The following is a 27816-nucleotide window of genomic DNA, read 5'->3' as shown; positions in this document are numbered from 1 at the left end:
GGGCATCTGTAGAGAGGATGGGCACTGTGCTGTCACTAAAGGAAACCGGGAGGGACACGTTAGCGGCCAGGAGACCTCGCAGTCGTTCGAGCTCCGGGGTCGAGCCGCTGGTGGGAGAGCCGGGTCGCCGGCTGAGCCCAGAAAGTGCAGAAGAGAGCTCCCTGCGTCCGGGGCCCCAACCCGGGTCCCCACCCGCGGCGCTGCCCGCAGGGCCCAGGCTTTCGGGCCAGTTTGAAAACCCCGGGCCGCGTCCCAGCTCGGGGTTCCTGGACAGGAGCGGCGGGGACCCCTGGGCCTGGCGCGGGTTCGCCTACGACTTTGTTTTCCAGACCCACGTGGCCACATCAGAAGAGAGTTTGAGAACCTCGGAAATCCAAAGTGTCCATAGAACCGTGAGCGGGCTCGACCCCGCTTGGAAGGCATTTACGTTTCATTTTGACTTAAATTTTGTACAATTTATAGCGACGTGTTTCGGTTTTCCAAAAAAGAAAAGAAAAACAAAGGAAAACGCAGAACTCTCGTGCTCTTTCTCCTTGTTTTTGCTGTCACTCGCTCCGCAGTCCCGCCAGGAAGTGCGGGCACAGGAGAACTCGGTTAGGAACACACTGGAAATGTGCCTTATGCATTGAAACGACTTACATTTCACACGTGGCTTTATTCGGGGGAGCAACGTAAAATGTGTCTCTTTAATCTTAACTGACCCCCCTCCAAATTTACACGTTCCACAATGCCGCCTATTTTCCCACCAAACTCTTACAAACTCCCTGGAAGACAGGGCAAAAGGCGGAAAGAGAGAAAGGTCGAGCGAGACTCAGGTTTTATTGAAATGCTCCAGGGTTATTGTCCTTCTTCCCCGAATCAAACCGACGTGGGAGGAGGCAGGTCGGGAAGCCCGCCGCCCGTCGGTGGCCGGGGACAGCGCCGGGGCCACCGCGATGGGGACGAGGCGGCAGCCGCGGGCCACAGCGCCCCCTCGCCGCCCGCGCGCACGACTTCGGGCCGCGTCGCCGCTCAGCCTGCCCGGCTCCCGGGAGCCCCAGGACGGAGGTGGAGGGCGCCTTGGCCTGCGCCGCCGCCGCTTTCCGGGGAGGACCCGGAGCCCAAGCCCGCGCGCGTTTCTGCCGTTTCCCAGAGCTTGGCCTCCAGGAAACCACAGCTCCTTGAAACGGGCATGTCCACGCCGACTTGTTCCAAAGGCATCGGCCACTGTTGGGACAAGAAACAGTAATGTGACAGTGTTAACAACCACCACACCCGCTTGTTTTCTGAATGCACATCTGGGGCAAAGGGGCGGGGGGATCCACTGTAAACCTGAAAGCTCACTGCCCAGGTTAATGGTTCCGTGTGAGCGCGCTTTCCGGGCACTTACCCGGTTGGCCCTGCGTGCCGGCCCTTCTCTTTAAATCCAGCTTGGAGGGCAACTGAAAGCAACAGAAGCCAAGTGTACGTCCGGACCGAGACGCTCCACAGGCCTGAACGCCCTCCACGACCGTGAGCGAAGCATCTAGGTCCCAGCTCTCGGAGAGAGGAGGCCTGGCGGCCCGGGGCGCAGCCGAGCGCTCCCCGCTGTGACCCGAGACTCAGTTCCCGCGAATCCAGGCCACAGTCGCAGGCGGCCGCGCTCCCAGGCACCGCGTCGAGCCTCGACACATGCAGCCTGTTCTTTCGATTGAGTTTGTTAAAAGAAGACCCAGCCAACTTTAATCTACGAAAAGGGAAAGTGATTTTAAAAAATCGGAGAGCTTTAAAGCGAAACGGAGTTTATATATCCCCATAACAATGCTGAGCGTAAGTTTTAATGTCTCTGCGTAGGCATTTTAATTTGCTACAGTCACTACTAATAAAAACGGCATGTAGGGCGATTCGACTGTTTAATAGTGCAAGGTAGACGGTTTTTATTAGTAGCAGGCAGCAGTACGGAAAATTCAGATTTCAGTGGAGGAGTATAATTGCTGGGGGATAAAATACACTCAGAGAAGACACTGTCTTCAGAATCAGCAGCGCCGAGCTAAAGGCAGAGGGAAGTACCAGGCAGCCCTTTCTGGAGATGCACCCTGGGCGAGTCGAGACCCTCCAAAGCCACGTGCACATGTCTGGTTATACACTTAATTGATGTCAAAATCGAGTGAATCGGAGCTTATGCTCCTGTTCCAAACTGGGGATGTTTTTGTAATAATTCGCTGTTTTCTTTTCTGCCCCTGGCAGAGATCAGGCCCAGGAGAGAGATCGAGGGAGGGCGAGGGAGGGCGAGGGGGGGCAGGCCCAAATGCTAATGAGACAACAGCAGGCGCTGGTCTTTGGAAATGGAAATACTCAGGCCAGTCTTCCTTGGAGATAAACATTAGACCTGATTTTTTCACTTAAACTATGTAATTGGAAGCGAACCGAAGGCCTGTAACCTGATCTGCTGCTGTTTACGTTGGTCATCCAACGTGTGTCTGTCTCATTTATGGCCTCTTCCCGGCCGAATACCCTCCCAGGAAGACCACAAATGCCGTGGGTCCTGTCAAAGGCATGCGCCACAGGGCTGCTGGGGCCTCTGGCTCTCTCTCCTTCTCTTTCCTTTTTAACGCTAGGATAATTGATTTAAAATATCTGCCCTGAACTGAATTAGGACGTCCTGCTTGGGGTCACAGCATTGTTGAAACTCCCCTGCTGGGTGCTCACAGCGGCCCAGAGTGTGTGGGAAGTAGTGGGGGAGGGGCGGGGCGGAGGAGGGTGTGTTTGGGGGGGAGGTGGCGAGTGAGGTGTAGCGGGAGCGGGCTGGGGTTTGTAGGCAGCGTGGGGGGACAGTAGGGAGCGAGTGGCTTGGGGGCTCGGGGGAGAGGCGGCTGGTTAAAGGGCCTGGACCGCACCTGCCGGGAGCCACGCACCCGCAGGCCAAGGAGGGTGGGTTCTGCTCAAGCCCGGCACTGCCGTTTACATCTGGTTCCCTTGGACCTAGGGAAAGACAGACGCACCCTGACTGCCTCGAAGGTTCCGCAGGCGATCAGGCCGCAGACTGGGGCCTCATGGTCCCCGCGCTGCAGCCGCAGCCAGCAGAGCGGCCGCAGGACGCGCGCGCGGCGCCCGCGCGACCGCGACCCGAACGCGATAACTCCGGCCACTCTGAGAGCTGCCCAACCAACAGGGGCTGCGGGAAGGGGGGGTCTGCGGGCCGGAGCTCCCACCTACCGCGTTCTCCCCCTACAGGTCACCCACCCGAGACGGCCGCCGAGGAAGTGGCACCTGTTGTGTGGGCCACCCCGCCGTATCCGCACACACCCGACCCCCCGTGGACCTCCTGAGAGCCACCGGTGACCTCCCCCCACCTCCCCCCGTCCCGCAGCCCAGTCGCCAGACGCCCGCTTCCGCTGGCCCGGCCCCCAGAGAAGGTATGGGGAGAAGGGTGTTTTCGAGGGACTGGGGGTCCCAGGGCCCTTTTCCTAGCATCTCGCCGCTGGGCCCTGCGAAGCTCCTCCCGAGTCGCCTGTTACCTGAGCTACCTGTGCCGCCGACTGCGCCGCCCGTGCCACCAGCCTGTCGTTTTCTCGTCCCTTCCCGAGTGACAGCGAGGCTTCCCGTCGTGCCAGAGGCGGTCTGTCCAGTGACAATCATTCCCCACATCCGAAAGAGGAGTCAACTTATTAAAACAAAATAAAATAAAACTCTTTGGAGGGGGTGGCGTCTTCCCGGACGAAGCACTGGAGGCGTGGGCTAAAACGCTTCCTAGAGCATAAAGTCCTAACACCCCGGGACCGGCTTGCCACTACGGACTTCGGGGCAGAAAGCTCACCTCAGGGCCCTCCTGGCAGTTCGCAACGAAAGTGCCCCGGATCCGGGTCCCGCGGGGACACGCTGGGCGGCGCGGGGCCGGAGACCACACGCGAGGCCACGCGGGGAGCTTCGCACCGCGCGGCAGGCAGCGTGGACGCAGGAAGGTGGAAGTCAGCGCCACGCACGGCACCCCCAGGAGGACCCGGGCCTCGGGTGCCACACTCCCGCCCCATCACCCGCGGCTCTCGGCCCTGGCACTAGGGTCCTGCGCTCAGCCACCCGGGCGGAGAGGGGGCACGGGCCGTTCGTCCCCCCAAGTGGCAGCCCGGCGGCCTCTGCCGGGTTCTCGCGGGCCGAGCTGGGGGCGGGGCAAGGGAAGGGGGCCAGCGCGGCTGGGTCTGGGGGGCTGGCCGAGGAAGGTGGGAGGGCGGGTGCCGGGAGTCCGCGCGAGTGGGAGGGGGTGCGCACTGCTCGGCCCCGCCAGGCTGCGGGGCCGCGAGCCGCGGGCTGGGTCTGCGCAAGAGGCGACTGCGCCACAAAAGCCTGCGCGTCGCTATCGCCTCCTCCTCCCTCCTTCCTCCCTCCCGCCGCCCGCTCCTCCGCCCCCCTCCCCGGCCCGTCTCCGCCCCTCCCCCGGCCGCGGCCTGGCGGCTTGAGCCGGCAAAGCGGGCGGGGCAGGGGAGGGGGCGGGCGCCCGAATATGCAGATGAGCTCGTGATGGACAGCTCTGCGTTCCAATGTCCCTCGGAAACTCGAGCGCTCCTTCCTCAACTCCTCACTCCCGAGTCCAGACTCCCCCAAACCCCGACCGCCGGCCTGGCGCGCGGCTGCGCCCACCGGCTCCGCGCTGCCGCTGCCGAGGCCGCCGCCGCCGCCGCCGCCCAGCCGCTCCCCCGGCCCGCGGGCCGCCCGGGCTAGTGAGCAGGCCGGCCTGCCTCGGCCGGCGGTCCCCGCGCCCGCCGCCGCCGCGCCGCGCCCCGGCCGGGCGTGGATGGAGGGCGCCGCGCGCCCTGCCCGCTGTTCGGCGTGACGCGGGCCCGGCGCCCCGCGCCCACCATGTCCTACCCGCAGGGCTACCTGTACCAGGCGCCCGGCTCGCTGGCGCTATACTCGTGCCCGGCGTACGGCGCGTCGGCACTGGCGGCGCCGCGCAGCGAGGAGCTGGCTCGCTCAGCGTCGGGCTCGGCGTTCAGCCCTTACCCGGGCTCCGCGGCCTTCACCGCGCAGGCGGCCACGGGCTTCGGCAGCCCGCTGCAGTACTCGGCCGACGCTGCCGCCGCCGCCGCCGGCTTCCCATCCTACATGGTAACCGCGCGCGGGCGGGCGGGCGAGCTGGACGCGGGACGCCGGGCGCGGAGACACTGATCGCGGCGCTGGCGGAGCGGGGCCGGGTATCCGCGAGCTGGGCCGCGGGGAACGTGCCGTGGGAGGTGGCTCCGCAGTCGCCGACTGGGGTTGCCGCGCTGCTGGCTGGACGAGAGGCCAGGACAAGAGGCAGGGCGGTCGGCCGGCGACGTCCTGAGCGCGGGCCGAGACTCGCGCTCCACGCCCTTCCACTCGGCTGCAGGGGTCATTTTCCCCAAGAGCCTGTGAAGTGCGACTCCGCTGGGGTCGGGATGGGATCTGTCCTGGGTGGTCCTTCCTTCAGGCGCCGAAGATCGGCCAGCAGTCCGGAGCGGGCCGGGGCTCGCTTCTTTCGGCGCGAGGCGCGAGGGTCGGCGCCACTGGGGCCTCCGGGGCGATTACCGAGTGTTTAGCATCTACTTGTAGGGGCTTGGGGTCACTGAGTTGGGGAAGGGAGGGAGCATCAGCAGAGGCTCTGGGGCCCGGCCCGGCCGCCAAGATCTCAGCCTTAATCTGTCCCACAGGCCATGCTTCGGAAAAACGTGTCGGCCGGCGTTTGGCCAGCTAAGTGCCGCCTCGGTCCCCTGCGCACCGAGAGCAGCTCCTGCTTCCCCGACCCGGGGTCGGCCCGCGCTCCTCGGGGTCTGCAGCTGGGCCCGGCCGGGTGTGGCAAAACGCATTTTAGGTGATGGAGGCCATAACGGGGGCTTGTGGCCACCTCCCGCGCTCGGCGGAATTCCAGGGCAGCATTGGAGTTGCTGGGGCCTCGGCGAAGGCTGTAAAAGTCTCGAATTTAAACGTTAAAGGCTGAATTAACATGCTAATTACCACATATTTGAAGAATTCGAAACGGTGACTGGCTTCTGAGTTGCAAATTGGATTTGCCGAGCTTTAGGGCGGTGAATAGCGGAGCGGGGGCTCTGGGGTAGTTTTTTAACCATATAAGGGCGGGGGAGCGGGAGGAGGGGAGGCAGCCGCACTTAACATCCAGAGAAATTTAGGTATCAGGAAACTACCTGTGGGCCTGTGTGTGCGTTCGTATTTGTGTACGTCTGTACTGGCGGCCCAGGGGCATTTGGGGGAAGATGCGTCGTTTTAGGAAAGTGAAATACTTGGAAATTTTGATAATAAAACCGTATCGCTTTTCTTGATCAACAGCTGGCCTTAAATTACCCGCTGAGTCCTTTTGCTCTGTTGCCGCGGGAAGCGCAGCTCTAGCGCCGGAGGCATCGTGAGAAAGGCGGCCACGGGCGGGCGGAGGGGTCGCCTTGGCGCTGACGCCTGGCAGGTCCCCAAGCGACCCGCTCACCAGGCTCTTGTCGGTTGCAGGGTGCGCCCTACGACGCACACACGACCGGGATGACGGGCGCCATCAGCTACCACCCTTATGGAAGCGCGGCCTACCCGTACCAGCTCAATGACCCGGCCTACCGCAAGAACGCCACGCGGGATGCCACGGCCACGCTCAAGGCCTGGCTCAACGAGCACCGCAAGAACCCCTACCCCACCAAGGGCGAGAAGATCATGCTGGCCATCATCACCAAGATGACCCTCACGCAGGTATCCACCTGGTTCGCCAACGCGCGCCGGCGCCTCAAGAAGGAAAACAAGATGACGTGGGCCCCCAGGAACAAAAGCGAGGACGAGGACGAGGACGAGGGCGACTCGGCAAGGAGCAAGGAGGAGAGTCCGGACAAGGTGCAGGAGGGCACCGAGACTTCGGCGGAGGACGAAGGTGAGAGGGGCCGAGGCGGGCGCAGGGTCGCGGGGGCTTTCTTCCCAGGCGGGGCGCCAAGGTGAGGTCAGGGAGGATGAGGTCGGGCGGGGGGGCGGGTGCTGCCCGCCCGACGCTCCAAGTTCGGGCCTGGAGTCTCGGCCGCCTGGCAGCTCCGGAGCCGAGCAACTCCTCCTCGGTGAGCGCGTCCTGGGAGGTCGCGCTCCCGGGAGGACGCGGCTCGGGTTGGGTCGAAGTGAGGGAGCAGGTGGGGCAGAGAGCCCCCGGGTGCCACAGACCGTGCCCGCGCCCCTGCAGGGATCAGCCTGCACGTCGACTCGCTCACGGATCATTCGTGCTCCGCCGAGTCGGACGGAGAGAAACTGCCGTGCCGGGCCGAGGACCCCCTGTGCGAGTCGGGCTCGGAGTGCAAGGAGAAGTACGACGACCTGGAGGACGACGAGGACGACGACGAGGAGGGCGAGCGGGACCTGGCGCCGCCCAAGCCCGTGACCTCGTCGCCGCTCACCGGCGTGGAGGCGCCGCTGCTGGGCCCCCCATCCGAGGCCGCGCCCCGCGGGGGCGGCGGCGGCGGCGGCGGCAAGACGCCCCTGGGCAGCCGGACGTCGCCGGGCGCGCCGCCGCCCGCCAGCAAGCCCAAGCTGTGGTCTCTGGCCGAGATCGCCACGTCGGACCTCAAGCAGCCGAGCCTGGGCCCGGCCTGCGCGCCGCCGGGGCTGCCAGCGGCCGCCGCGCCCGCCTCGTCAGGGGCGCCGCCGGGCGGCTCGCCCTACCCCGCGTCGCCGCTGCTCGGCCGCCACCTCTACTACACGTCGCCCTTCTACGGCAACTACACAAACTACGGGAACTTGAACGCGGCTCTGCAGGGCCAGGGTCTCCTGCGGTACAACTCGGCGGCCGCGGCCCCCGGAGAGGCGCTGCACGCGGCGCCCAAGGCTGCCAGCGACGCGGGCAAGGCGGGCGCGCACCCGCTGGAGCCCCACTACCGGCCCCCCGGCGGCGGCTACGAGCCCAAGAAAGGTAGGCGGCTGCGGCCCGCGGGGCCCTGGGGGAGGGGGCGCCGGCGGGTCCCCGGTTGGTGAGCACCCTTGAGGAGCCGGGGAAGGGGCCGGGGGACCTGTAGGTCTGGCCGGGGAAGCTTTGTCGCTTACAGGAGAACAGGAAGAAGACAGGACGTCTTTGGACGGTGGTTCTTGGACTGCAATTTAGAAGTGAAGGGGTGGTGAGGGCAGAAAGGGGGCGGAGGGCCAGGCGATCCTGCCACGCAACGGGACTTGCCCCCTTATAGCTGATTTTTCATTAGATTTATCATTATTACCGTTACTAGTATTCTCGTGACTGTTTTCGTTTGGGCAAACACAAATTGCCCAACATGCAGCTGACAGCTTTCCCCCTGCTGACTGAGCCTAAGCTTTCTGTCTTTTCTGTCCCTTTATAGAGTCTCAGCTGAATCTCCTCTTCTGCCTTTAGCTGGAAGGAAACAAAACGTTCTAGTTCTTCCCAGAGGCCTTAGTTTTTAAATCTTCAAAATAGAAAACGAGAGCCTATTTTCTTTCTCTCCTTTTCTTTATATTGTCTGTGTTGCTCATAATGCAGGCTTGAGCTGATAAGACCTGTAAAAGGAGTCAAGGGGGAGAGAAAATGAGGACGCGGAAACATGACCGAAGTCTGTCTCAGGCAGTGGTGGTGGAGACAGCGGGCTCCCCCAGACTGCTCGCTGGGCGCAGGGGGCAAGGGCATGGCGAGCGTGGGTGTGCAGGCTGGTGGCTGTGCTGCTGTCTGGGAGACTGATGGCTCTGGGGGTGGGTTCTGACTAACTGCCCCCTCCCCTGACAGATGCCAGTGAGGGCTGCACCGTGGTTGGTGGAGGCCTCCAGCCCTACCTATAGAAGGGCCGCACACAGCAATGCAAGTAAGTGGGCTCCCTGGGGTTCCCCCTTACCCCTTGGGGAGCCTCCCCGAACCAGTTGCCCTGTAAACTTGCTTAATGTGTATTTCTTGCTTTTTGGCACGGGGTATGAGGACAGAGCACTGCAGTATTCCCCCTTTTTTTTGTTTTGTTTTGTTTTGTTTTCCCCTTTAAGTGGGAGGGGATCCATGCTCTTTTAGAGAGTCCTTCTTTTTCTGCTCAAGTTCTGCTTTACAGAATCACTCCTTTAACTGGAACGTATTTATTGCTGTTGTTTTCTCTTTGGAAAAAATAGATTCTTAAAATCTGGGTATTTGTATGCAATTTGGAACTTTGTTTTTTAACTATGCTAGACCCTTAATAGACACTCGCTTTGATGAGCGAGTGCCCTTGAAACTTGGGGTATCAAACGCCTTTATAGATGATCTTCGCAGAGTCAGACTGGAGAGACATAGAAGGACTAGTCTAGCTTTTATCAGGCTTGTCCCTATGTCCAGATGGACTAGGTAGGGCCGTGCAGTTCACCTGGCTGACAGCAGCAACTGAAAAAATACCCACTTTACAAGTAGGCACAATTACTAATCACAGATCTTGGAGATGGGACAGAGGCAAGACCATTTCAGATGGACTCCTTTTTAGAATATGATGATGTTGGCATGGGACTGAAGGATTTGGGATGATTTGGTCTTTTCCTTGGTCCACAGGTAGGTGTCACAATTGCTTTGGAAAAAAAGTCAGCAGGCCATTCTCTCTTCCCAAGTTCATAAATATACAGATGTATTAAAAAAAAATGATCTCTAAATCCGGACCACATCTTGTGCCACTGTAAACGAGGAGGATCCACAGGGCACTGCCAACCCACAGACTCTATCGGAACAGACTTTTGTTGGACATATGTGAATTTGTTGGCATAGTATAGCTTCCCCAATGTATGTGTGACTTTTGAAAACAATCTTTTTTCTCAGGATATCTTGAATTGATCACTTCATTGCCACAGTATATATTCTATAGGTGTGATAGGATTTACTGTAAAGTTTATTTGTAAAAGATGTACACAGTAGAAATAAAACGTGATTATAGAACTTGAGTACTTAAGAAGTGGAGACAAATTTGATATTTATTTTTATAATGATACAAAGCTTCTAGTAATTTATGCAAGTTGTATTGCAATGGAATCTAAACCTTTTGTAAATATATTCTGCCTGGTTTTTATTTGAACATTGCTGGTTATATAATCTTTGTTGGTTGTTTAACAAGAATTCTTTACTAATTTATATCTTAAATTGTAAATAAAAGCAAACTAGTCTACAACAATGTGGTGTCTGGGGCTCATTTGTCCTGGAAGAGTGATTTGCGTAGGGAGTCCTGGTGATAGTAGCCCCTCTGCCCAGGTGATCTGACCTCAGTCTTTTTAATGAAAATGTGTAAAATAATCTCTCCCTTCTGCTCCTACAAAAAGGCAGATGGAAGAGACGTACACAGTAGGGAGATATGTACGGTTTTAGGTTACTTATGTACACATGCATTGCAAGAAAATTGAGATTTTGCGTTCTGAATATGAAAATGGTTTGTTAGTATACATTTTAAAAGCCTGGCAAGATAAAATGATCTGATATGCCGATGCGTTCGGATCCATTTTATATTTATTTCTGGTATAGGCTTATTGAACCTTCTCAGTAACTAGAGAATTGCGATAACATGGATAATAGTTACACCCTCACCATAAATTATTGAGGGAAATAATTGTTTATCGTAACCTTGAATTATCCAAATTGGCGTAGATTATTCAGATTTATCGGATGGCTTCTTAACTCTCCTTTTCATATAACTCACATTAAACACACGGCGAAAATCTGGGAGGAGCGATTTATTTTCCTTACAGTGACTCTTACCCTTACCCTGGGGGGAAAGAAAAGTTTAAAGAACCTTAGCCTATTGCCTCGTTATTGTGTTACTATCTAATGATAGGACAAGTCTAGAATTTGTAGTCAGGGAACATATTCCCTTTGATTAGTATCATAAAAGCAGCAAAGCTGTCACTTTAATTTTCAGCAAAATTATATGGATATCCATATAATATAATTTCAGAAAAGGAATGAACAATCATTTATTTCCTCTCCAAAGATAAATTGAGTGAATATAACTTACGGTTATAAAACAAGAATAATAGCTTCTTAGATTGCCCTTTAATCAATCATACACTTATTTTTCAAGAGGTTCATCTATTTTATTCCATGATTAATAATGTTGCAGCCTGAGAGCATTATTGGATCCCAGCGGGGGTCATCCCGGATGCTTTTAGCTGCTTTGGAATGGTCAGTTGGGGTTCATTATGGGCTGATATTGAACAATTTATAAAATCTTGTCTACACGTCTGCCAGCTCCGATAGGCCGACGTGTCTGAGGATGGGAAATTGCTGGACCAGTTGATATTGACAAACGGAGCTCTCTCCAGTGGCTTTTTGTGCCTTAGAAATTAGTGGCCTCTTGCTGGGGTCTTGTTAGAAAGGGTATTTGAAAGTAATCTTAGACACTTGAGGCAAATCCAGGGGGCTGTGAACTGGTCACAGCGCCACGCCTGTGGGGAGGAACGGTGGGGTCTGACTGCCAACGGAGACGCAGGCCAAGGTTTCGGTTTTCTATTACTTCTCAGGCATTTTGTTGGCTTTGAGTAGATAAGCATTTGGAGGTTAGCAGAAAGCGAATCTCTGGGGGTACACAACTGTTTTTTTTCTCCTTCCTGCCTCTCCTAGTAAGAGACCTTGACATGTTTGGATCTGAGCTATCTCTTGGCAACAGGGAAGATTTTTCACGTGGGCAGCCTGGTTACTCTGTGGCAGCATGTCTGGAAGAAAACAAATTCGAGTCTGTGGACATAAAAGTGAGGCGGGAGCTCCTTTGCCTGTTTTTGTCTTAGATGAAAGCTTTGTAGAATTACTGTGAAGATAATGATTTCCCCTCCAGATAGCATTTGACATTGCCATACGAAGGCGTTAAGTAGTTTTGCTTTTATTAATATTAGCTATATTTTCTAAATCAGCAGGGAATACAGTGCACATGGCAGCAATATCTGCTATATGCAGTATTATAATTTGAATATTTGAAGACTTCAGTGAAAAGTATGAAAGTTAACAATATTCAACAAATTAAGCACTGAAAGACCATGTCCCCAGTGAATATACACACTGAGGGCACTCCATCTCTTAAAGAAGTGTGGAGTGGAGAAGCAGGAAACCCAGGCAAAAATTGGTCTCCTTGCACATGTTCAGAAATTGAAGCCTGGATAACAGCTGTCTCCCTTTGGAACTGAAGATTGTTTTACCTGGACATGTGATCCCTTCACGCACGCACGCACGCACGCACGCGCGCGCACACACACACACACACACACACACACCCCAGCCCTCCGCTCAGGGACAACGCATACCTTTCAATGGGTGAAAACTCAAAGCAGCGCAGGAGATTAGCCCAGGCTAACGAATCTTCTTTGATGTTTATAAGTCCAACAAATTATCAAAGATTTCCATAACTTACCCACCCTGCCTCCTGACCTGAATTTCTTTCTGGAAAACTTGATTTTGAAATGTGCTCTAAGCACATAAAAGCTGCAGGTGTTTAGCGGGATCTTTTTAAGGAAATGCAGAGTGGGGTATGGTTTCTCCACGCAGATCCTTAGGGAAGATGAGGGAGAAAGAGAGACCCATAGAGACACAGACACAGAGACAGGGAAGGAAGTTGCTGCGTCTGATTTTTATCTTTTGCTTTAAAATCGAGCTAATCAAACATTACGACCTGGCCTACGAAGACTTTCGCAGATGTTAGCGGAGGCGGAGGAGAGGGGGGCGCGCAGTGGCGAGCACGCCGGGCCTTGGGGACGCGGGCCTGGCCCGGCCTCCCGCCCGCCCCTCGGCTGGGATGCAGCCCCGCGGTCCGGCTTGCCGGCCTCTGCCCCGCGCGGCCCCGGGTGCTTTAAAGCAGATTTATCGGAATTCGCGCTTTAATCTCAGGTGGGCCCCGGGGCCGGGCGCTGCTGAGAGCAAGGGGAGCGCTTGCCCGGCGGCCGCAGGCTCCGCGCCCGTCAAATGTCAACATTTGTTCCCAATAAAAGAGTTATTGTTTCTGCAAAGCTGCCGGGCAACTGCCTTTGAAACTTAAAAAGAACTTCATCCACCTTTGTCTGCGGCGAGGCCGCGGGGGCGGCGGAGAGGAAGGGGCCGGGCGCCCGGACCGGGGCTCCGCGCATCCCGCATCCCTCGCTGCCGCCGCCGCCGCCGCCGCAGCCGAGCAGGTCCAGGAAGCGCGGAAGCGGCCGGGTGCCCGCGAGGCTGTCCTCCCGCGCGTGATTATCCGGCATCTTTGGATCTGGCCCTTGCGCACCGCTGCGGAAAGCGCGGACGGAGCAGCCGCCCTCCACTGGCCGCGTGCGTTTTAGGGTCATTTAAAATCGCACTGAAATATTACCAGAGGCTAAGAGTCAAGTCGACCCTTTTGTTTCTTAACGTGACGGAATAAATGTGCCCTAAATTCTCTGCTCGAGTCGCAGTAAAGAGACATAAGTTTGCAAAAATCATTACAAAGCCATTTATCTTTTCAGCCGGAGGCATCCCTTTTCAAATGTAAACAATACGCTGGATTATTAGAAAGTTCCTCAAAGTAACAGTCTACACTGATTATCCACCACATACTTTTTCTTTAGCTTCCCAGTGCATTGAAAATCCCAAGGAAAACATTCATTTTAACCCCAAACTAAGGATATAAATAGACCCATTAAATATGTGTTTTTACACTACCTTTTACAAAAATAACATTTTAAACATTAAAAAAAATGTGTTAACCCAAGAGACAATCTTGGGAACAATACACAACAGTCTGTGATATGTGGATATTATGATTAACATCATTTGAATTTCTACAAATCGCAAAGGGGACATATCCCTTTGATGTATTTGCAAACCTTTATGTAAGTGACAAATCCCTGCAGATATTTTAAAGGCTTATTATAAGGAGAAGTAATCTATGACAATATAATTTTCCAGTTGCTGGAAATTACTTTCTATTGGCCATGATGAAACCACACGCCAGCCCTTCCCTTTGCTTGGGCTAGAATGCTAGGAAACCGGTGTTTGATGCTATGCACTTGGACGTCAGGCATTGGTAGGCGAGGGAGGCACCATTTCTAGCCCCAGTTTGGGGAGCAAATACCCCCACTTTCATGCTCTCCTCTGCTTTTTCACCTGCCTCTCCTGCAAACAGAGGGATATAGTCTCAGCTGGCACCTCCACCCTCCACCCTCTAGGCAGAGAAAATAGGCTTGTATTCCCTCTGCTGAGGGCAGAGTGTTCTCGCTCTTTCTAAGAAAGATAAAAATGGACGCTGTTTGCAAGGAGGACTCTACTGGTAATATAATGCAAATGGAATGAGTCAGGAAATCTGCCTTCTGTTCTTTTGCAACCCCAGGTAAAAGGAAAGAGGAAGAATGATTTTTGTTTGTTTGTTTAAGTGTGGCTCCAAGATAATAAGGAAGCATCTTTTAAAAAGGTGTCCCAGTGTTACTTGGTTCTAGATGAAACTGAAAACAAATTAAATCTAAGATTCTTAAAGAAGCAGCTGTGAGGTTTGGGGCTGCCTCCAAGTGGAAACTAAGTGGATCTTCATGGGCAATGCCCAGAGGGAAGGAACAAAATAACACTACACAAGCACTCACGTTTTTTTAGGGGAGGCGGGGGGAATTAACAATTGATTGTGTGTAAGTTCTGATCAATTATTAACCATTAGTGTCAACGAACGGTTATAATTACCTTTGGTTATTTTAAAGAATATTTTTTTTTCATTTCTCTGATTGGGTAATTAGTTAATGCACTTGAGTAACGATGCTAAGAGGTGATCAGACCAGGCCCCTCTGTTGGTGACCTTTAGGGAAAACACACTCATGCTCTCCTTGTCAGAAATTCCCTCCCAGCCTCCACTCTACTAGCGGGCACCTTTATGTCCCCCCTCTGCCATAAATAAGGATTCGCGAGGAAAAGGGGAAAATGACAAACAAATAGAGTGCAGCTGGAATTAATAAGGCGGACCAAAGTTAGTGGGGCTGGGACTGCTCGCAGCGCAGGTCTAAGCAAGACCCGTAAAGGTGTCAGCATTTTAGCCTTTCTCCTCCAAGATCAAAAGAAAGCGCAAAGCGAACATTTTAACCCCTGACATTTTCGAACAGGGGAAGGCGGGCTGGGGGAGGACCCCTGTTTTCAGGCCCTGCTCCTACCAGCACAGTGAGACCACCCTGGCCTGGGGATGGGAAGGGTGCCGAGCGTTCGTCCTGAGCAGGTGCGGGTCCCGCGTGACCCGGGGGTGTCACGAGCCCTGAAAAGTTGGGAGGTGAGTTAGCAGGTCAGGTGGGGACATGTAGGTGGCCCAGGGAGACGGGGAAGGCCAATCGGCGCCCCGACGTGCTGGGTGCGGAGAGGCAGTGTCAGCCGGGGAGGCCGCTCTGCAGCGCGCGGAGGGGGGGACCGTGGGCGCCGGCGGCCCCGGGTGAGGTGCGTGACCTGGAGGCGCCCCGCTCCCGGCCGCGCTCTCCACGGGGACGCCCGGGGGCCCGAAGTTCATTAATGGCATTTAACCCAGGGTCGGTTCTGAGCCCACGTTTGGCCCCTGCACAACTACTACAATCATTTCTTCAAGGAACTATCTTTCGCCCACGGTCCCCAGCCCCCGGGCCGTCCGGGCTGAGGACGTCCTTCAGCTGGCAGGTCCAGGGACCGCGAAGAGCGCGGGAGGGACCGCAGGGCCCGGCTGGGAGCCCTTGCCCGGGGCACTGGGAAGTGCAGAGGGCGCGGGGGGCGCTGAGGAGAGGGCAGAGCCCCGCCCAGATCTCGCTCCGGGAGGCCCGGGTCCAGCGGCCTGCTGATGTCCTCCCGCCACTTCCAGGCCCCGTCCCCTCGAGGGGAGACGGTCTGGCCCTTCGCAGCCTCCTTAGGGGAGGCCGCAGCCGGGCGCCTGGGGCCCGTCCACCAGCCTGCAGGGACGCGCGACGCCTGCCAGCTCCCAGAGGAGGCCCCATCCCGGGTTCCTCCGACGACTGCGCCCCCAGCTCCACTCCGCTAGCCCCCACCCTGGCCCTACTGCTGCTCCCTCCCCTCGACAAGTCTCCCCTCCTCCTCCCGGCCCCTCTCGCGGGCCCCCTGTCCTCCAGCCCTGCTCCGGACACCCTCGCGGGCGGCTCTGGGTGCCGCACCCCTGCCCCTCCGGAGCGCGGGCGTGCGCGGGGAAGGGGCGCAGAGTCCACGCCCTAGCTGCCGCAAATCGAAAGCACTGCCTCCAAGTTTAGGATGAGGGAGGGTCGGCTGGGCGCCTTCCCCACGCCCAGGAGGGAGGAGCCGCCGCCAGCCTTGCTGTTTGCCCCCTTCCCTCGGTTCTTTTGCAGGTCTTTACGGCACGCACCAGGCAACTACGCGGTGCCCGGAGCAGAGCTCGAGGTGATATTCGCTCGGCAGCTGAGAGCACTTGCCCCGCACCGGTGGCCGCCTTCGTGGCGCGCGCCCGGAAGGTCCCGCCGGGCAGTGACCGGGGCGGGGACCCCGTGCACCCCCAGCCGCCTTCCCAGGACCCGCGCGGAGGAGCCTGACTGCACAGCTCGCCTGGCGGGGCTGCACCTCTGGGACGACCTGGATAAACCTAGCCAGGGGCGGGAGGGCGCTCGATTGAGCCGCTGGCGTCTGGGTGCGACTCCCCGCACGCAGTCCAGTGGCCTGAGACATCTCTTCTCCTTTTCAGGGAATTTACCGGGAGAAGTCAGGGTTTTACAGGCCCGATCAAGCAAGTTTAGTTACCTCGACACACTCTCCCTCCCCCCCACTCCCGTCCCACACTTCTCTTTAAGAACCAGCTGGAGGGCTGCCTGGAGGTGGTGACAAGCCCACGTGGACGCAGCGGAGTTCACGGCCTGGATGGGGGCGCCCGCGAGCGCTCCAGGTCGCCTGGGTTTCGTCCAGCTACAGCCCCTCAGGACAAGCTCCAGAGTCAAAGGCGGGGGGGGGGGGGCGTCCTGGAACCCAGCCTCACTGCCAGCACTTCATTTCCGGGACTCCTGGCTGCCAGACCATACTGTGGCCCTTGTTCTCGGGTGGCCACTGGCGACTTTGACTTGGACGCTCAGAGCTGGTAGTGCAGGGGCGGGACCATGGGAGCAGCGTCCCCATCCTCCCACCGGTGGGGAGAGGGTCCCCGAGGGCAGGACCTGCAGGAGGCCCCAGCGGCCGCGGGGGAGGCTCTGGGGTGGGGCTGGGGGCAGTGAAGTTTGGGTCCGGGGAGGCGGTGTGCTTTGTAACCTTTGGGAGTCGGGGCCCTGTTGTTGATCCGGGTAAGTTGTGCCCCCGACGCGACCTCGGCCCCATCCCTCCCGCCATCCGACTCCCGGGGGTAACTCGACCCTGGAGGTCCGTACAGCCGAGATGGGGAGATGGTGGACTGGAGCAGAGACGGTGGACTGGAGCCTGGACCAGCCCGCCAAGGCCTGGAGGCGGGAAGGGGGTGGGGCGGGAGGCAGGAAGCGGGGCCTTGGGGACCCCTGGGCCCAAGTGTGGGGCAGATCGGGCGCTAGGACGCTAGTTTATTTAAATAGGAGGCCCAGGCCAGTTTCAGGTTTATTCTTTCTGGCTCTCAAGCAGTGGAAAAATAATCCGTTTAGAATGATTAGTGATACTCAGCCCCTCAAATAATAGTGAGTTAGGTGGTAACGGGCCCACATGTAAACAGGAGTCACCGAAAGGGCCCACTTCCTCCGGGAGGGCCTGTCTGCGGTGGGTGGGATGAGCCCAAGCCCTGATGGGAAACACAGTTGGTTTAACCTCTCCGCGGGGCTGGACCTCTTACGAAGCAGGCGCTGAGTCAAGGCTGTGCTTTGAAAGAAGATGAAGCCGTCTCGCCAGGACTCAGCACACAAACGAGTTATAATGTAAACTTTCGACTGACGTTAGATCTTTAAGCAGAAGCAAATGATGTGCTCAGGTGCTCGAAGCCCCTCCTCTCCCTGCCTTCCCCGTGCAAAGTCGGCAGAGTGCGCGGCGAGAGGCGCAGCTGCAGGTGGGCTGTGGGCTGCAGGAGTTGGGCGGGTTGTCCCAGGCTGGGTGCACTCCTGGCCTCTTACCCTGAGGTGAGGAAAAGCCGCTGAGAGCAAATCTGTGGGAAGGGACCAGGCGCGTTCCTGAATCACCGTGGTGTGAGGAGGCCCAGGAGGCACTTTTATTCCGGTAGGGGCTTATGCACAAGGGCACCGGCAGCCTCAGGCCGGATGCTTAGAGGAAGGGGCTGACTACTGTGACGGGGTCGTCTCCTGGAGGGTGTCCCACAGGAGATGATGGGGTGGAAGCTCTGAACAGGGTGGGCAGGCGCCTCCTTAGCAGGGGCCCAGTGCCGGCTCTGGACGGTGGTCCTGCAGGAGGGGTAGTGCCTGCACTCTGCTAGGCAGAGAACCCCAGACAAGGCAATGGAAGCCGGTGACCTCCACAACCTTGGCAGGGGAGGGAACAGCTCTTAACGATTCTGCCGTGGCCCTTTGAGCGCCCCAAGTGGCTCTCCTCCCAAAGCCCGGAGCCTCCTGCCCCGGAGGCTCTTCCAAGGTACTCCTGGTCGGGCTAGGCTGGCCCTAGCTTCACTGTCTACCTGCCCCGGTCGGTCCACTCACAGACCTCATCCCAGCCCGAGGCCCAGTGACGGCCATGCCGGGGCCCACTCAGTGTCTGAATCCTGAACATTTGTAAATCAGGCTTATAAACTGTTCCATGCCATATGTTTAACTTTCTACCTGGGAAAATACACCTTCAACTGACACAGTCACAAAACATGTGCGAAGCATAACTTGCACGGGAGTCATCACCATATCAAAGAGGGTTGAATTGAACGATTACTGTGCATGTCTGGGTGTTTCGTTCTGAGGGGTGGCAAGGCTTGGATTAGTAATAAAGACTGTGTAATTCATAAATTATATATTGATTCATTTCTTTTCTTGTCTTCTTTGCAGCAGGATCACTCCTTACCTTGTAGTAATCAAGATTTTCACATAATTTGTGTTCCACTGGCAATAATCACTCAAAAATTAAAAAGTGATTGTATTCAAAGTGTACATTTAAGTATATTTTCAATAGAAACTGTGTAGTAAACCACATGCAAAAAATAAGAATAAACGTAATTTTTTCTTTTCTTTATTTTTATTTGCTAAGTCTGGCAAACCTAATACTGATGAGATACATTAAAAATATTTGTCAAGTGAGATTTTTTCATACATGGCTTGGAGCAGAGGTGTATGGAAGGGAGAAATTGAGGCAGAATGGACAGAACTGAATTTAGTGACGGTGAGTGGATGGAATTAGGGGTGTAAGGTGGCTCGTGTTCAAACCAGAATCCCATCACACTGTGGTAGGAAGCAGGTCTCTCTTTACACACAGAGGCCTGAACAATCCTTCCCACCAAAGGATGGCCCTCCAAACCCTCCACCTCACCTTTCCCTCACGAAAACCCATTCCCAAATCACATGCTCCTCTCACAAGTAAACGCTGCTGTTTTAAAACGGTCACTTGACCTTGGCATGGATTTGTTGACAGTCACCCACACTCAGGGCTTTTATGTTCCACATTAAGTGGCTTCATGCATTAATCCGATGGCCCTTAAGCCACGATGGCACTGGACTCACCTGGAGAGAGATTTGGGGTCCATTGGTCTGGCAGGGCCATGGGTGCAGGACTGAGGTGAGAAAACAAGAAAATAGAAAATGCCTGCCGTGGAAATTCAGGCAGCATTCGAGTGGTGGAACCCTGTGAGACAGAGCTGGGGCCTCTGCAGCATGGGTGTATTTCCTTCAGGGCAGATCGGGGATGTGATGACCCCACAAGCTCTTGAATGTGTCAGACATTTCCAGAGGCCACTGACATCCCGCAAACAGAGCTGTGTGGAGACAGTGGCTTAGCGTGGCCACCACAGGGTGGTCCGAAAGCCCTTTGGTTTTCATCAGAGGCAGGGAAGCGTCTGCATTATAGGTAGTGATACCCAGGGAAGGAAGAGGCTTTAGCTCTGCGCGTGCACAGATCACCCTTCACCACACTCAGCAGGAAGGAGGCATGCTGGTGGTCAAACCTGGGCCCTGACCCCTTTTGTGCAGACAGTTAGATACAAGCCTGCGTGTTCCAGCTCCAGCCAGCTCCGAGATCCAGGAACGCAATAGGTAGGGAACCTTCCTAGGTTTGCCTTGATGTGAACTCAACATCAAACTGAATATTTGTCGACTCAAGTGTTTGCAGATAGAAAAGGTAAGGAACAATATGATAGAATCAAAGTGATAGGTTTGGTCGTAAGGCTTTTCCTGAGCTCTGGAATCTTGGGACGTGTAGTCACCTGCGCAAGCTGCTTTCACATTGGTTCATGTTGGAATCCCGGGCTCTTGGGGGTGGACTTGGGTTTCTTTAAAGTACTTACTTTTCAGTTCAACAAGAATTAAAAGCAGGAGAAGCAGGATGAGTTTTGAAGAATTTCTTGTTGGATTTCATTGTGTGATTGACTCACAGTCCCGCTAGTGAATCCAAGTGTGTTATCAATGAGCCCCTTAGGATCCTCCGTAAACCTCTAGGGGATGTGGGTCTCTTAGGAGCTTCCTATTGGCATCTCAGCACTTCAGTCACTGGGCATCCATCAAAGTATGTATTTGGAACACAGTGATCTGCGGTCTTCGGTCCATGGTCTTTGTCTACCAGCACAGAGCAGAGTAATCCTACGCCCAGAGCCCGGCCCTGTGCGTTTCTCGTTCATGGTGGCTGCCTTGCATGTCTGTGGAAAGACATCGGGGTTTGTTCAAAGAGACCGTGACTTTCAAGTAGTAGTTTATGCTCTAAGCAGAGAGAACTTATTGAGAAGGAAGAACCAGAGATGCATTAAGCCACAGACTCAAGTGAAATTGAACATTGTCCTTTCGACAGGTTTTTTAAGTCTTTACTGAATTTGTTACAATATTGCTTCTGTTTAATGTGTTTTTTTTTGTTTTGTTTTTGGCTGCGAGGCATATGGGATCTTAGCTACCGGACTAGGGATTGAACCAGCACCTCCTGCATTAGAAGACGAAGTCTTAACCACTGGACCACCAGGGAAGTCCCCAAACTGTTCTGATGGGAAGACACGTGATAGCGGAAAAGTGACGCCTGAGATCCGCCTCCCCTGTCCCCTTCTGCTGCCTCTCCATCCTTCTCTTGGCCTTCCCTGTGGCCCTCACCCCTCTGTCTGCCCCCTGCAGTATCCAAGCCCTGGGATCCTGCTTCGAAGGCCTCCTTGCACCAAGCTGTTCTACACTGACCTCCAAAATATCGCAGACCTAACAGTCTCTTGGTGGAGGGGCTGAGGGGGGACCCAGCTGCCTGCAGAATCAGACCCGAGACTCTCACCCCCAGCAGGACCCGGAGCGCCATCTTCCTGCATAATCATCCTCATTTCCTTGCCTGCTCTTGTTTGAAAACACATCTCTGTGCTGGGAAATTGCACATACTGCTAGCTGCAGGGGTCTTGTGTGGACAGTTAACTGCAGAAGGCTGTGCAGACAGTCAGGTGAGGGAGGCGGTGCAGGCAGCAGTGTAGACAGTTGGGTGCAAGAGGCGGAGAGGACAGGTCCTGGAGGCCAGGCCGCAAAGCCGTGGTCTCCGCCAGCACCCTTTGTTCTCTCTCCTTTGTGATCTCGGACCTTGTCTGGACCCACTCCGCACGGCGCTGCCTCCACTGCCTGTTAGTGCCGTTGGTTAGATGCAGACGATTAGCATCTATTTTAAATATGTATCCTATGAAACACTTGCGAAGTGACCCTGGAGGCTTGAAATGCCACGTGCAGGTGAAGTGTCTGCAAGGTGAGAAGTCGAAGAGGGAGCAGCTGGGGTTCCATTCCCGTCCGGCCACCTGCTGGCGGCTCCTTGCGGGCGATGACTGACCATCTCCCGCACGCCTCCAGCTTTCTTTATGCAGGAAGTAGAAGAAACACGTTTTCTCACCTGAGACATCGTCTAGTAAAATCCTCTGGGGTAGGTGCTGGCTCCCTGTGAGGTAAACATTCAAAGGGGTCTTACGTGGATAAAACAAGTGCGTTTACTACATTGCTGAAGTTATGGGCTTTTAACTGCCGTGGAAGAAGCAGCGGCTTTTTAGAAATTACATCAATTAATTTGACAACTCTGCTTAGAAATACATTTTGTATATGTTATAGCCAAAAACTTAAAATTGCAGGAACACAGTGTGTGTGTGCGTGTGAGAGAGTGTGTGTACACACACGTGCGCACACTTGTTTGGGGATGTGCGTGTGCACGTGTGCGTGTGGGTGTGTGCGCACGTGCACGTGTGGGTGTGTATGGGTTGCGTGTGTGCACGTGTGTGTGCGTGCGTGCATGTGTATGCACACGTGTGTGTATGCTCGTGCGTGTGTGTGGTGTGTGTGCGTGGTGTGTGTGGTGTGTGCGCGTGTGTGTGCTTGCGTCTGTCCACACAGGCACCGGGTTGAGGGGCGGGGAAGCTTCCCCTGAAGCATGGATTTACTTCCGGGCCCTTTTTCCACCTCAGAAGCCTCAGCAGACACATGTTGATCGGGTGGGCAGCTCAATGATGAAAAAGAGACTTTTATTAACGTTAACTGCCATTAGTTTTAATGAGTGGCCTTGAAAGAAAGGTTAAATAGGTAAGTGCATTTGAAAACTTTCCTCTCAACCAGTAGTTTAGTTGTTTAATCAGTGGCTACTAATTTGCTTCATAACTCAGACAACGTTGGTCTGGGAAGGGAATAGATCAGAGGTGTGTTTACTCTTTGGCTTCTGAGGAAATTTTGTTTTGGGGTGATGGTGGCGGCGGCATGGTTAGCCCACATGGAACGTGTGGAGGGAGGCATCACTGTGTCATTGTGCTTCTGCTAACTTAGCCCTGGGCTTCTGGAATGTAGCAGGTGTAGCGGGGGGAGTCTCAGAGGACAGAGGTTGGACAGACTGAGAGCTGCCAATGACCAGGAAAGTTTTCATTCAGCCACTGTTAGGCACAGCCATTCCATCCTTATGTGTCAGTTTCTGGGACCCAAAAGAGACCCACTCATCTAAAACACACGTACCTTTCATGGCTAATGTCTAAACCTCAGTTCATTCCAGTGATCTGGGTGAAGTTAAGAGGTGGGAAGGTTCGGTAGTTTGGAAGAGAAACCGGGGAATCTCATGGAACTTGCATGGGGCGGGGGGCCTTTTGGCTGGAGATGCTTAACGAGCAGAGCTGGAGTTGACACACATCCTTGTGGACAAGCTGTATCTCCTTCACCTGGCAGACCACGTCCAGTATCTCATTCAAACGACATCCCTCAGCCCTCTCTGGGTTGATGCTACTCTCTTTACGTGGTACACAGGGGGCCACTAGGAGTTCTGAATGTTTTGTTTGAGGACACGCAGTTAATAAGTAAAGGAAGTAGCTGCCGGTGTTCAGTAAGCGCTTACTCTGTGCCCCTGCTCTGGGTTGTCTCACCTAATCTTCCCTACAACTACAAAAGAGTCGTGATTGTCCTCTTGGCTTCACAGGTGAGACACCTGAGATTTGTGAGTTGTCCAGATTAACCCAGGGCGAGGGCTGTGCTGCGGATTCCACCTTGGGCCAGGCGCCAACCCCACGGTCCTCGAGTGGTCCAGCCCAGACCTGCTTTTCCAGGCTATTTCCCCTCCCTGCAACGCAGGCCCTCAGCGCTGTCCCCGGCCTCCCCTGCTGCCCGAAGGTCATGGATGAAGTGACGTCAATGGGCTGGGGCCGACCAAGGGTGGCGGGGGTGAGGCGTCCTCGTGTCTCAGCTTTGCCAGAGGGGGCGGCCCAGTAAATGCCCACTGGACCTGTAGACAGGCGCAAACACAGCAACGTGAAATCCTGCGTGCAGCCGGCAATTTCCTATGCAGGTGGGGAACGGTGGAAAGTCCTTCTTGGTTTCAGTAGAGCAGCTGTCAGCATCATTTTCTCCTTAAATTTTTCTACAGCAAGTTCACAAAAGAGGGCTTCAGGATTTGCAGAAACAGACAGACATGCTGTAGCATCCAAACCCCTGCCCCGCAGAAAGGCAGGGATGATGGTGGTCTCAGCCCTCAAACCTCGGGGGCCCACTTCAGGGGGGCGCCCACCCTCTGCCATCCTCCAGGGGTGCTCACCTGCTCTCTGCCCGGGCTCAGCGGATGAGGACTAACAGGGCCTCTGGCCTTTTATCTTCTGCAAATGGAAACTAAAATGTTAGCCCTTGATTTCTTTCCTGAGACCTTCCAGTTTTTTGATATGATATACCTGTCTCTGTGTCTCTGTCTGTGTCTGTCTCTCTCTGTTTCTGTCTGTCTGTCTCTCTTTCTACACACACACCACACACACACACTCACCCATGGAGTTTAAATTTCCAAGAATAAATCAAAATGTGAAAGGGAGATAAAGTCTAGAGCCGTGGCTTACGCAAACATTGCTTGAATTTACTCTCTTCTAAAGAGTAAACCGTTAGCTTCCAGTTGACCCGAGTTCCACAGGACGCCCCCCAGGCTCCCTCAACTTACATAGGCAGGCCCCATCTCTTGCCCTTTCCAGTAAATTCCTCTCCTTTTTTTTTTTTTAACGGAGTGTTCTTGGCACAAACAGTAGTTGAAATTGCTCAGACCTCAGGAATCAGGCACATCTTTGCCTTTCGGTTTGACACACACACAAACACACACCCCGTTAAGCTCCCAGGGCAGACCGCGATGCTCCCCTAACCGCACACTGAAGTTGGGCCCCTCAGATTCCTGCCTCACCTGCACAATCTAATTTGGAGCAGGAGGTATGTCTACCTTACATCATGTGGAGTAACAGCCCCTGAGCAAGATGTATCCAGTTGACCATTTCAGGAATATTTGGGGACTGTCACTCATCACCCGTCAGCAACTCGGCACCGCTTGTCTTGCACCAGCTGCCTGGGGAAAGACAGGCCCGAGTGGAGTTCACTCTTTCCTTGTGTTACTCTGTCTCTTTCAGATACATCGGGAGCTGAGTGAGAGGGGTCCACGTGCCTAGTTTCAGTGGACACGCATCTCCAGATTCTGAGCACAAGTAAATATTTCAAGTTCAGGATGACGGGTTAGAGACACCACTGGGGGCTCAACAAGCGATGTGCTTCTGGGGAATGATGGGCGAAGGTTGGGACTGGGGCCTGAGGTCATCTTCCCCCAGCACAGCTTCCTGGTGACCTGGGTCCCCCTCCGGCTGTGTGACCTGGGCATCCTGCTCCCAGGCCTCTCCATGGGGACTGTCTTCGTCCCTGCCCCTCGGGGCACCGCCTGGTCCCCCTGACAGTGCCCCTGGGGGCGGCAGGGATGCAGCGTCTCTTCCCTGTTGGGGGCAGGGGGTGCCCCGGGAGAAACTCTCCCTTATCTGCTGTTGGCTCCAATCTTGGCCCCGTGTCTGACTCCTGTGTCCCAAGGAATCATTGTAAGAGGGAGCAGTTTGAAAGCCACATTTTAAATGTGCCTTTATCGAGTATCTTGTGATCTGAGAAGGCGTGGGAAGGGGTCGTCGAGGGAGGGGTCAGACGTGGCCTCCCTCAACTCCCTGGCCTTCTCCATCTCACCCGTGCCAGGAGCAGGTCGTAGGAAACCATCCCTAAAGCCATATCCACACAGAGGCACTGGGACTCGGGGCCTTCCCGGATCAGGCAGCCCTGCAATTCTACAAAATTGAAAGAATGTCAGATGACATCGTCATTAATGTGTTATCTGGAAGGAATGTCTGTTTTCATTCTAGAATTCCTTAGCTGCAAAGTGTACATTGTGGTAACAAATTCAAGATTATTTTCTCATGAAAAGGCTGTGTTTAAAATGGAGCCCATGTGAATAAAAAAAGAATGTGTGTGTGTGTGTATATACACATATATATATATACACATACCTGAATCACTTTGCTATACAGCAGAAATTAACACAACATTGTAAATCAACTACACTTCAACAACAAAAATAAGTAAAATGGAGCCCATGTGAAACACCAGACAATCAGAAGATTTTCTGACACTGTTAAGGATTATGTAATGTATTATTCAATTCATTGACTATTATTAACTCTGCTGTGCTAATTATAGAATTCTTTGTTGGAGGGATAACTCAGAAAGGTTCCTAAACCTTATAGACGGCAAATAGGCGTTGTGTCTACTGTCCGTGAATGTGATTCCAAACCTAAAAGGAAATAGAGAAGAAAAAGAAAGTGATGTAACCTTCCAATGGAAGGGGGGAAACTGACAGAGACTTTATAACATTGAAAAGAAAGCCAGGGGGAGCTCCACTGATTTAGGACCTTTGTTGGTATATCAGAAGAATGTCCTGGCTAATTGTTTAGATCAAAAGTGGGCCCCGGAGCTTCTGTGTTGCTATTTTAGGGAGGACATCTGAATTCACGGAGCCGCGGGCTCACGGGAAACTAAGCATTAGGGCAGACTTGTAACTTACAACGGGCACTTAGCCTGATTCGTATTTGCACGTCTCTTCCTCATGCGTTTTCACTCTGAGAGGAGGTGTGTGATTCCTGACCCCTGACACCCTCTGCAAATAGCTCTCAGTTCTTTACAAATATTAATTCATCAGTGCACCAACAGCTGGCAGGGGGGGACAGGAAGGCAGATCAACATCACCTGGGGCAGCGTCCCAGAGACCATGTGCCTTTTCTGAGGTCACCTCGTTGCCCCAGGACTGGGGAGAAGCCCATCACCCTTAACGGTGCAGGTGTCACCCTGACCACGGCCCAGGGTGGCACACGGAGCGGCAGGAGACTCTGTGCACTCTGAACGGAAACCCCGGCTTTTTTTTTTTTCCTTGCGAACAATCCCCTTTTTTCATAGTGCAGCATTTTCATGATGTGGTTTTGAAGAAAAAAGTCAAAAGTGATTAGGGTGATGGCTTGCCATCTCTAAGCTGCTGGCTCGCTTTGGGTCGTGCTGGGAAAGGAGGGCATCACACATCGACAAACTATTTCTGCTGCCCTTGCAGGTAACAAAATATATTGGAAGACATTTAAAAATACCTTTGCCCGATGGCAGGGCGCTGGCAGCCGGATGAGGGGAGTTTAGTATGCTTCGCATGAAAGTTCTTCATTGGAAAAGCTGACAGGTGCCCCGTTTTTATGAGAAGAACCAGCTGTTGTTATCCAAAGCTCTCAGAACCCCTAACACTCTGCTTGTCACAGGCAGATAGATCAGGATTCTGTCTGAGTGGTATTGTTCACAATTTCTATTAATAATTCCTCACAAGCACTTCACTAGTGACTAGAATGACCTTGGATTTTACAAATGAAAAACCTTCCCAGCCACATCCAGGGGTGAGGAGGCAGAAGGGCCCTGTGGGTTCCTGTCCTATCATTTGCGTGGCCCTTCTTAAGTAATCTCCATTTCAAAGTCTTATTTTAACTTCCCTTGGGAATGCCATCTCAGGGGTGTGAATATAGATTAAACAAAACTTCCTGTTCCATGTTTCCCCCCTCCCCCCGCCATGTTTTCCAACCTCATCAAAATATGGAGCTCCTGAGGCTAGGGTTGTGGGTTTGCCTTCTAGACGAGCTTAGGAGAGATGAAGCCTTTTGGGGAGCCAGGACCCCATCTTATCTCTCAGCTCAGAGGTGTGGGAGGCCACACGGGAATGTGCAGATGGTACAGAGTAGCCGTAAGTCTGCTCACTCTGCTGGGAGTGCCTTTGGCTGTGGGCAAGCGGCTCCTCTCCCGGCGTGAAGCCGAGCTCGGACCACGGACACTGTGGTGCAAACCCAGAACTTCCCACACACACCACCGTGGATACAAAGTCTGCATCCCCAGCCTGGTGCCTGTTGTTCAGCCTTGGCCTTGCCACATTAGCAAGTTCATTAATTCAATTCGTATAACTGCCCTGCCGTCGTGTACCAGATGCTGGGTGGGACAATTTAGTCCACAGACGCTTTTCTTTTAATTAATAAAACAAGAATTGGGAAGCAGGACCAATTGGATTTCTTCTAGACCTAAGAGTTTATAATCCCAAGATTCTCTGGATTGACATGTGATCTTCTTGGAGTTAGT

At 54.5% G+C, this 27816-nt stretch overlaps 2 protein-coding genes across 3 annotated transcripts; one reads left to right on the top strand and one right to left on the bottom strand.

Annotated features, from left to right (window-relative positions):
- Positions 1-818: 818 nt before the first annotated feature.
- Positions 819-4251, bottom strand: LOC132596973 (uncharacterized). The gene is made up of 5 exons (XM_060295382.2): positions 3776-4251; positions 3477-3622; positions 2874-2940; positions 1370-1705; positions 819-1206 (listed from the first exon to the last, which is right to left on the bottom strand). The coding sequence occupies exons 2-5, from the start codon at positions 3604-3606 to the stop codon at positions 819-821; spliced, it is 921 nt and encodes a 306-aa protein (XP_060151365.1). The 5' UTR covers positions 3607-3622; positions 3776-4251.
- A 513-nt stretch (positions 4252-4764) lies between these two features.
- On the top strand, positions 4765-10050 carry IRX2 (iroquois homeobox 2). Of its 2 annotated transcripts, XM_030856538.3 has the most exons (5): positions 4765-5061; positions 6430-6835; positions 7133-7855; positions 8672-8747; positions 9449-10050. In XM_030856538.3, the coding sequence occupies exons 1-4, from the start codon at positions 4813-4815 to the stop codon at positions 8722-8724; spliced, it is 1431 nt and encodes a 476-aa protein (XP_030712398.1). In that variant the 5' UTR covers positions 4765-4812; the 3' UTR covers positions 8725-8747; positions 9449-10050. The 2 variants fall into 2 exon arrangements, with proteins under 2 accessions (XP_030712398.1, XP_060151366.1); XM_060295383.2 differs by lacking the exons at positions 8672-8747; positions 9449-10050 and having other exon boundaries at positions 7133-8660.
- The last annotated feature ends 17766 nt before the right edge of the window (positions 10051-27816 follow it).

The sequence above is a fragment of the Globicephala melas genome, chromosome 3 (assembly GCF_963455315.2).
Source record: "Globicephala melas chromosome 3, mGloMel1.2, whole genome shotgun sequence".
Lineage (NCBI taxonomy): Eukaryota > Metazoa > Chordata > Mammalia > Artiodactyla > Delphinidae > Globicephala > Globicephala melas.
Note: the sequence above shows the minus strand (reverse complement) of the source record. Positions and strands in the feature narration are given on the sequence as shown.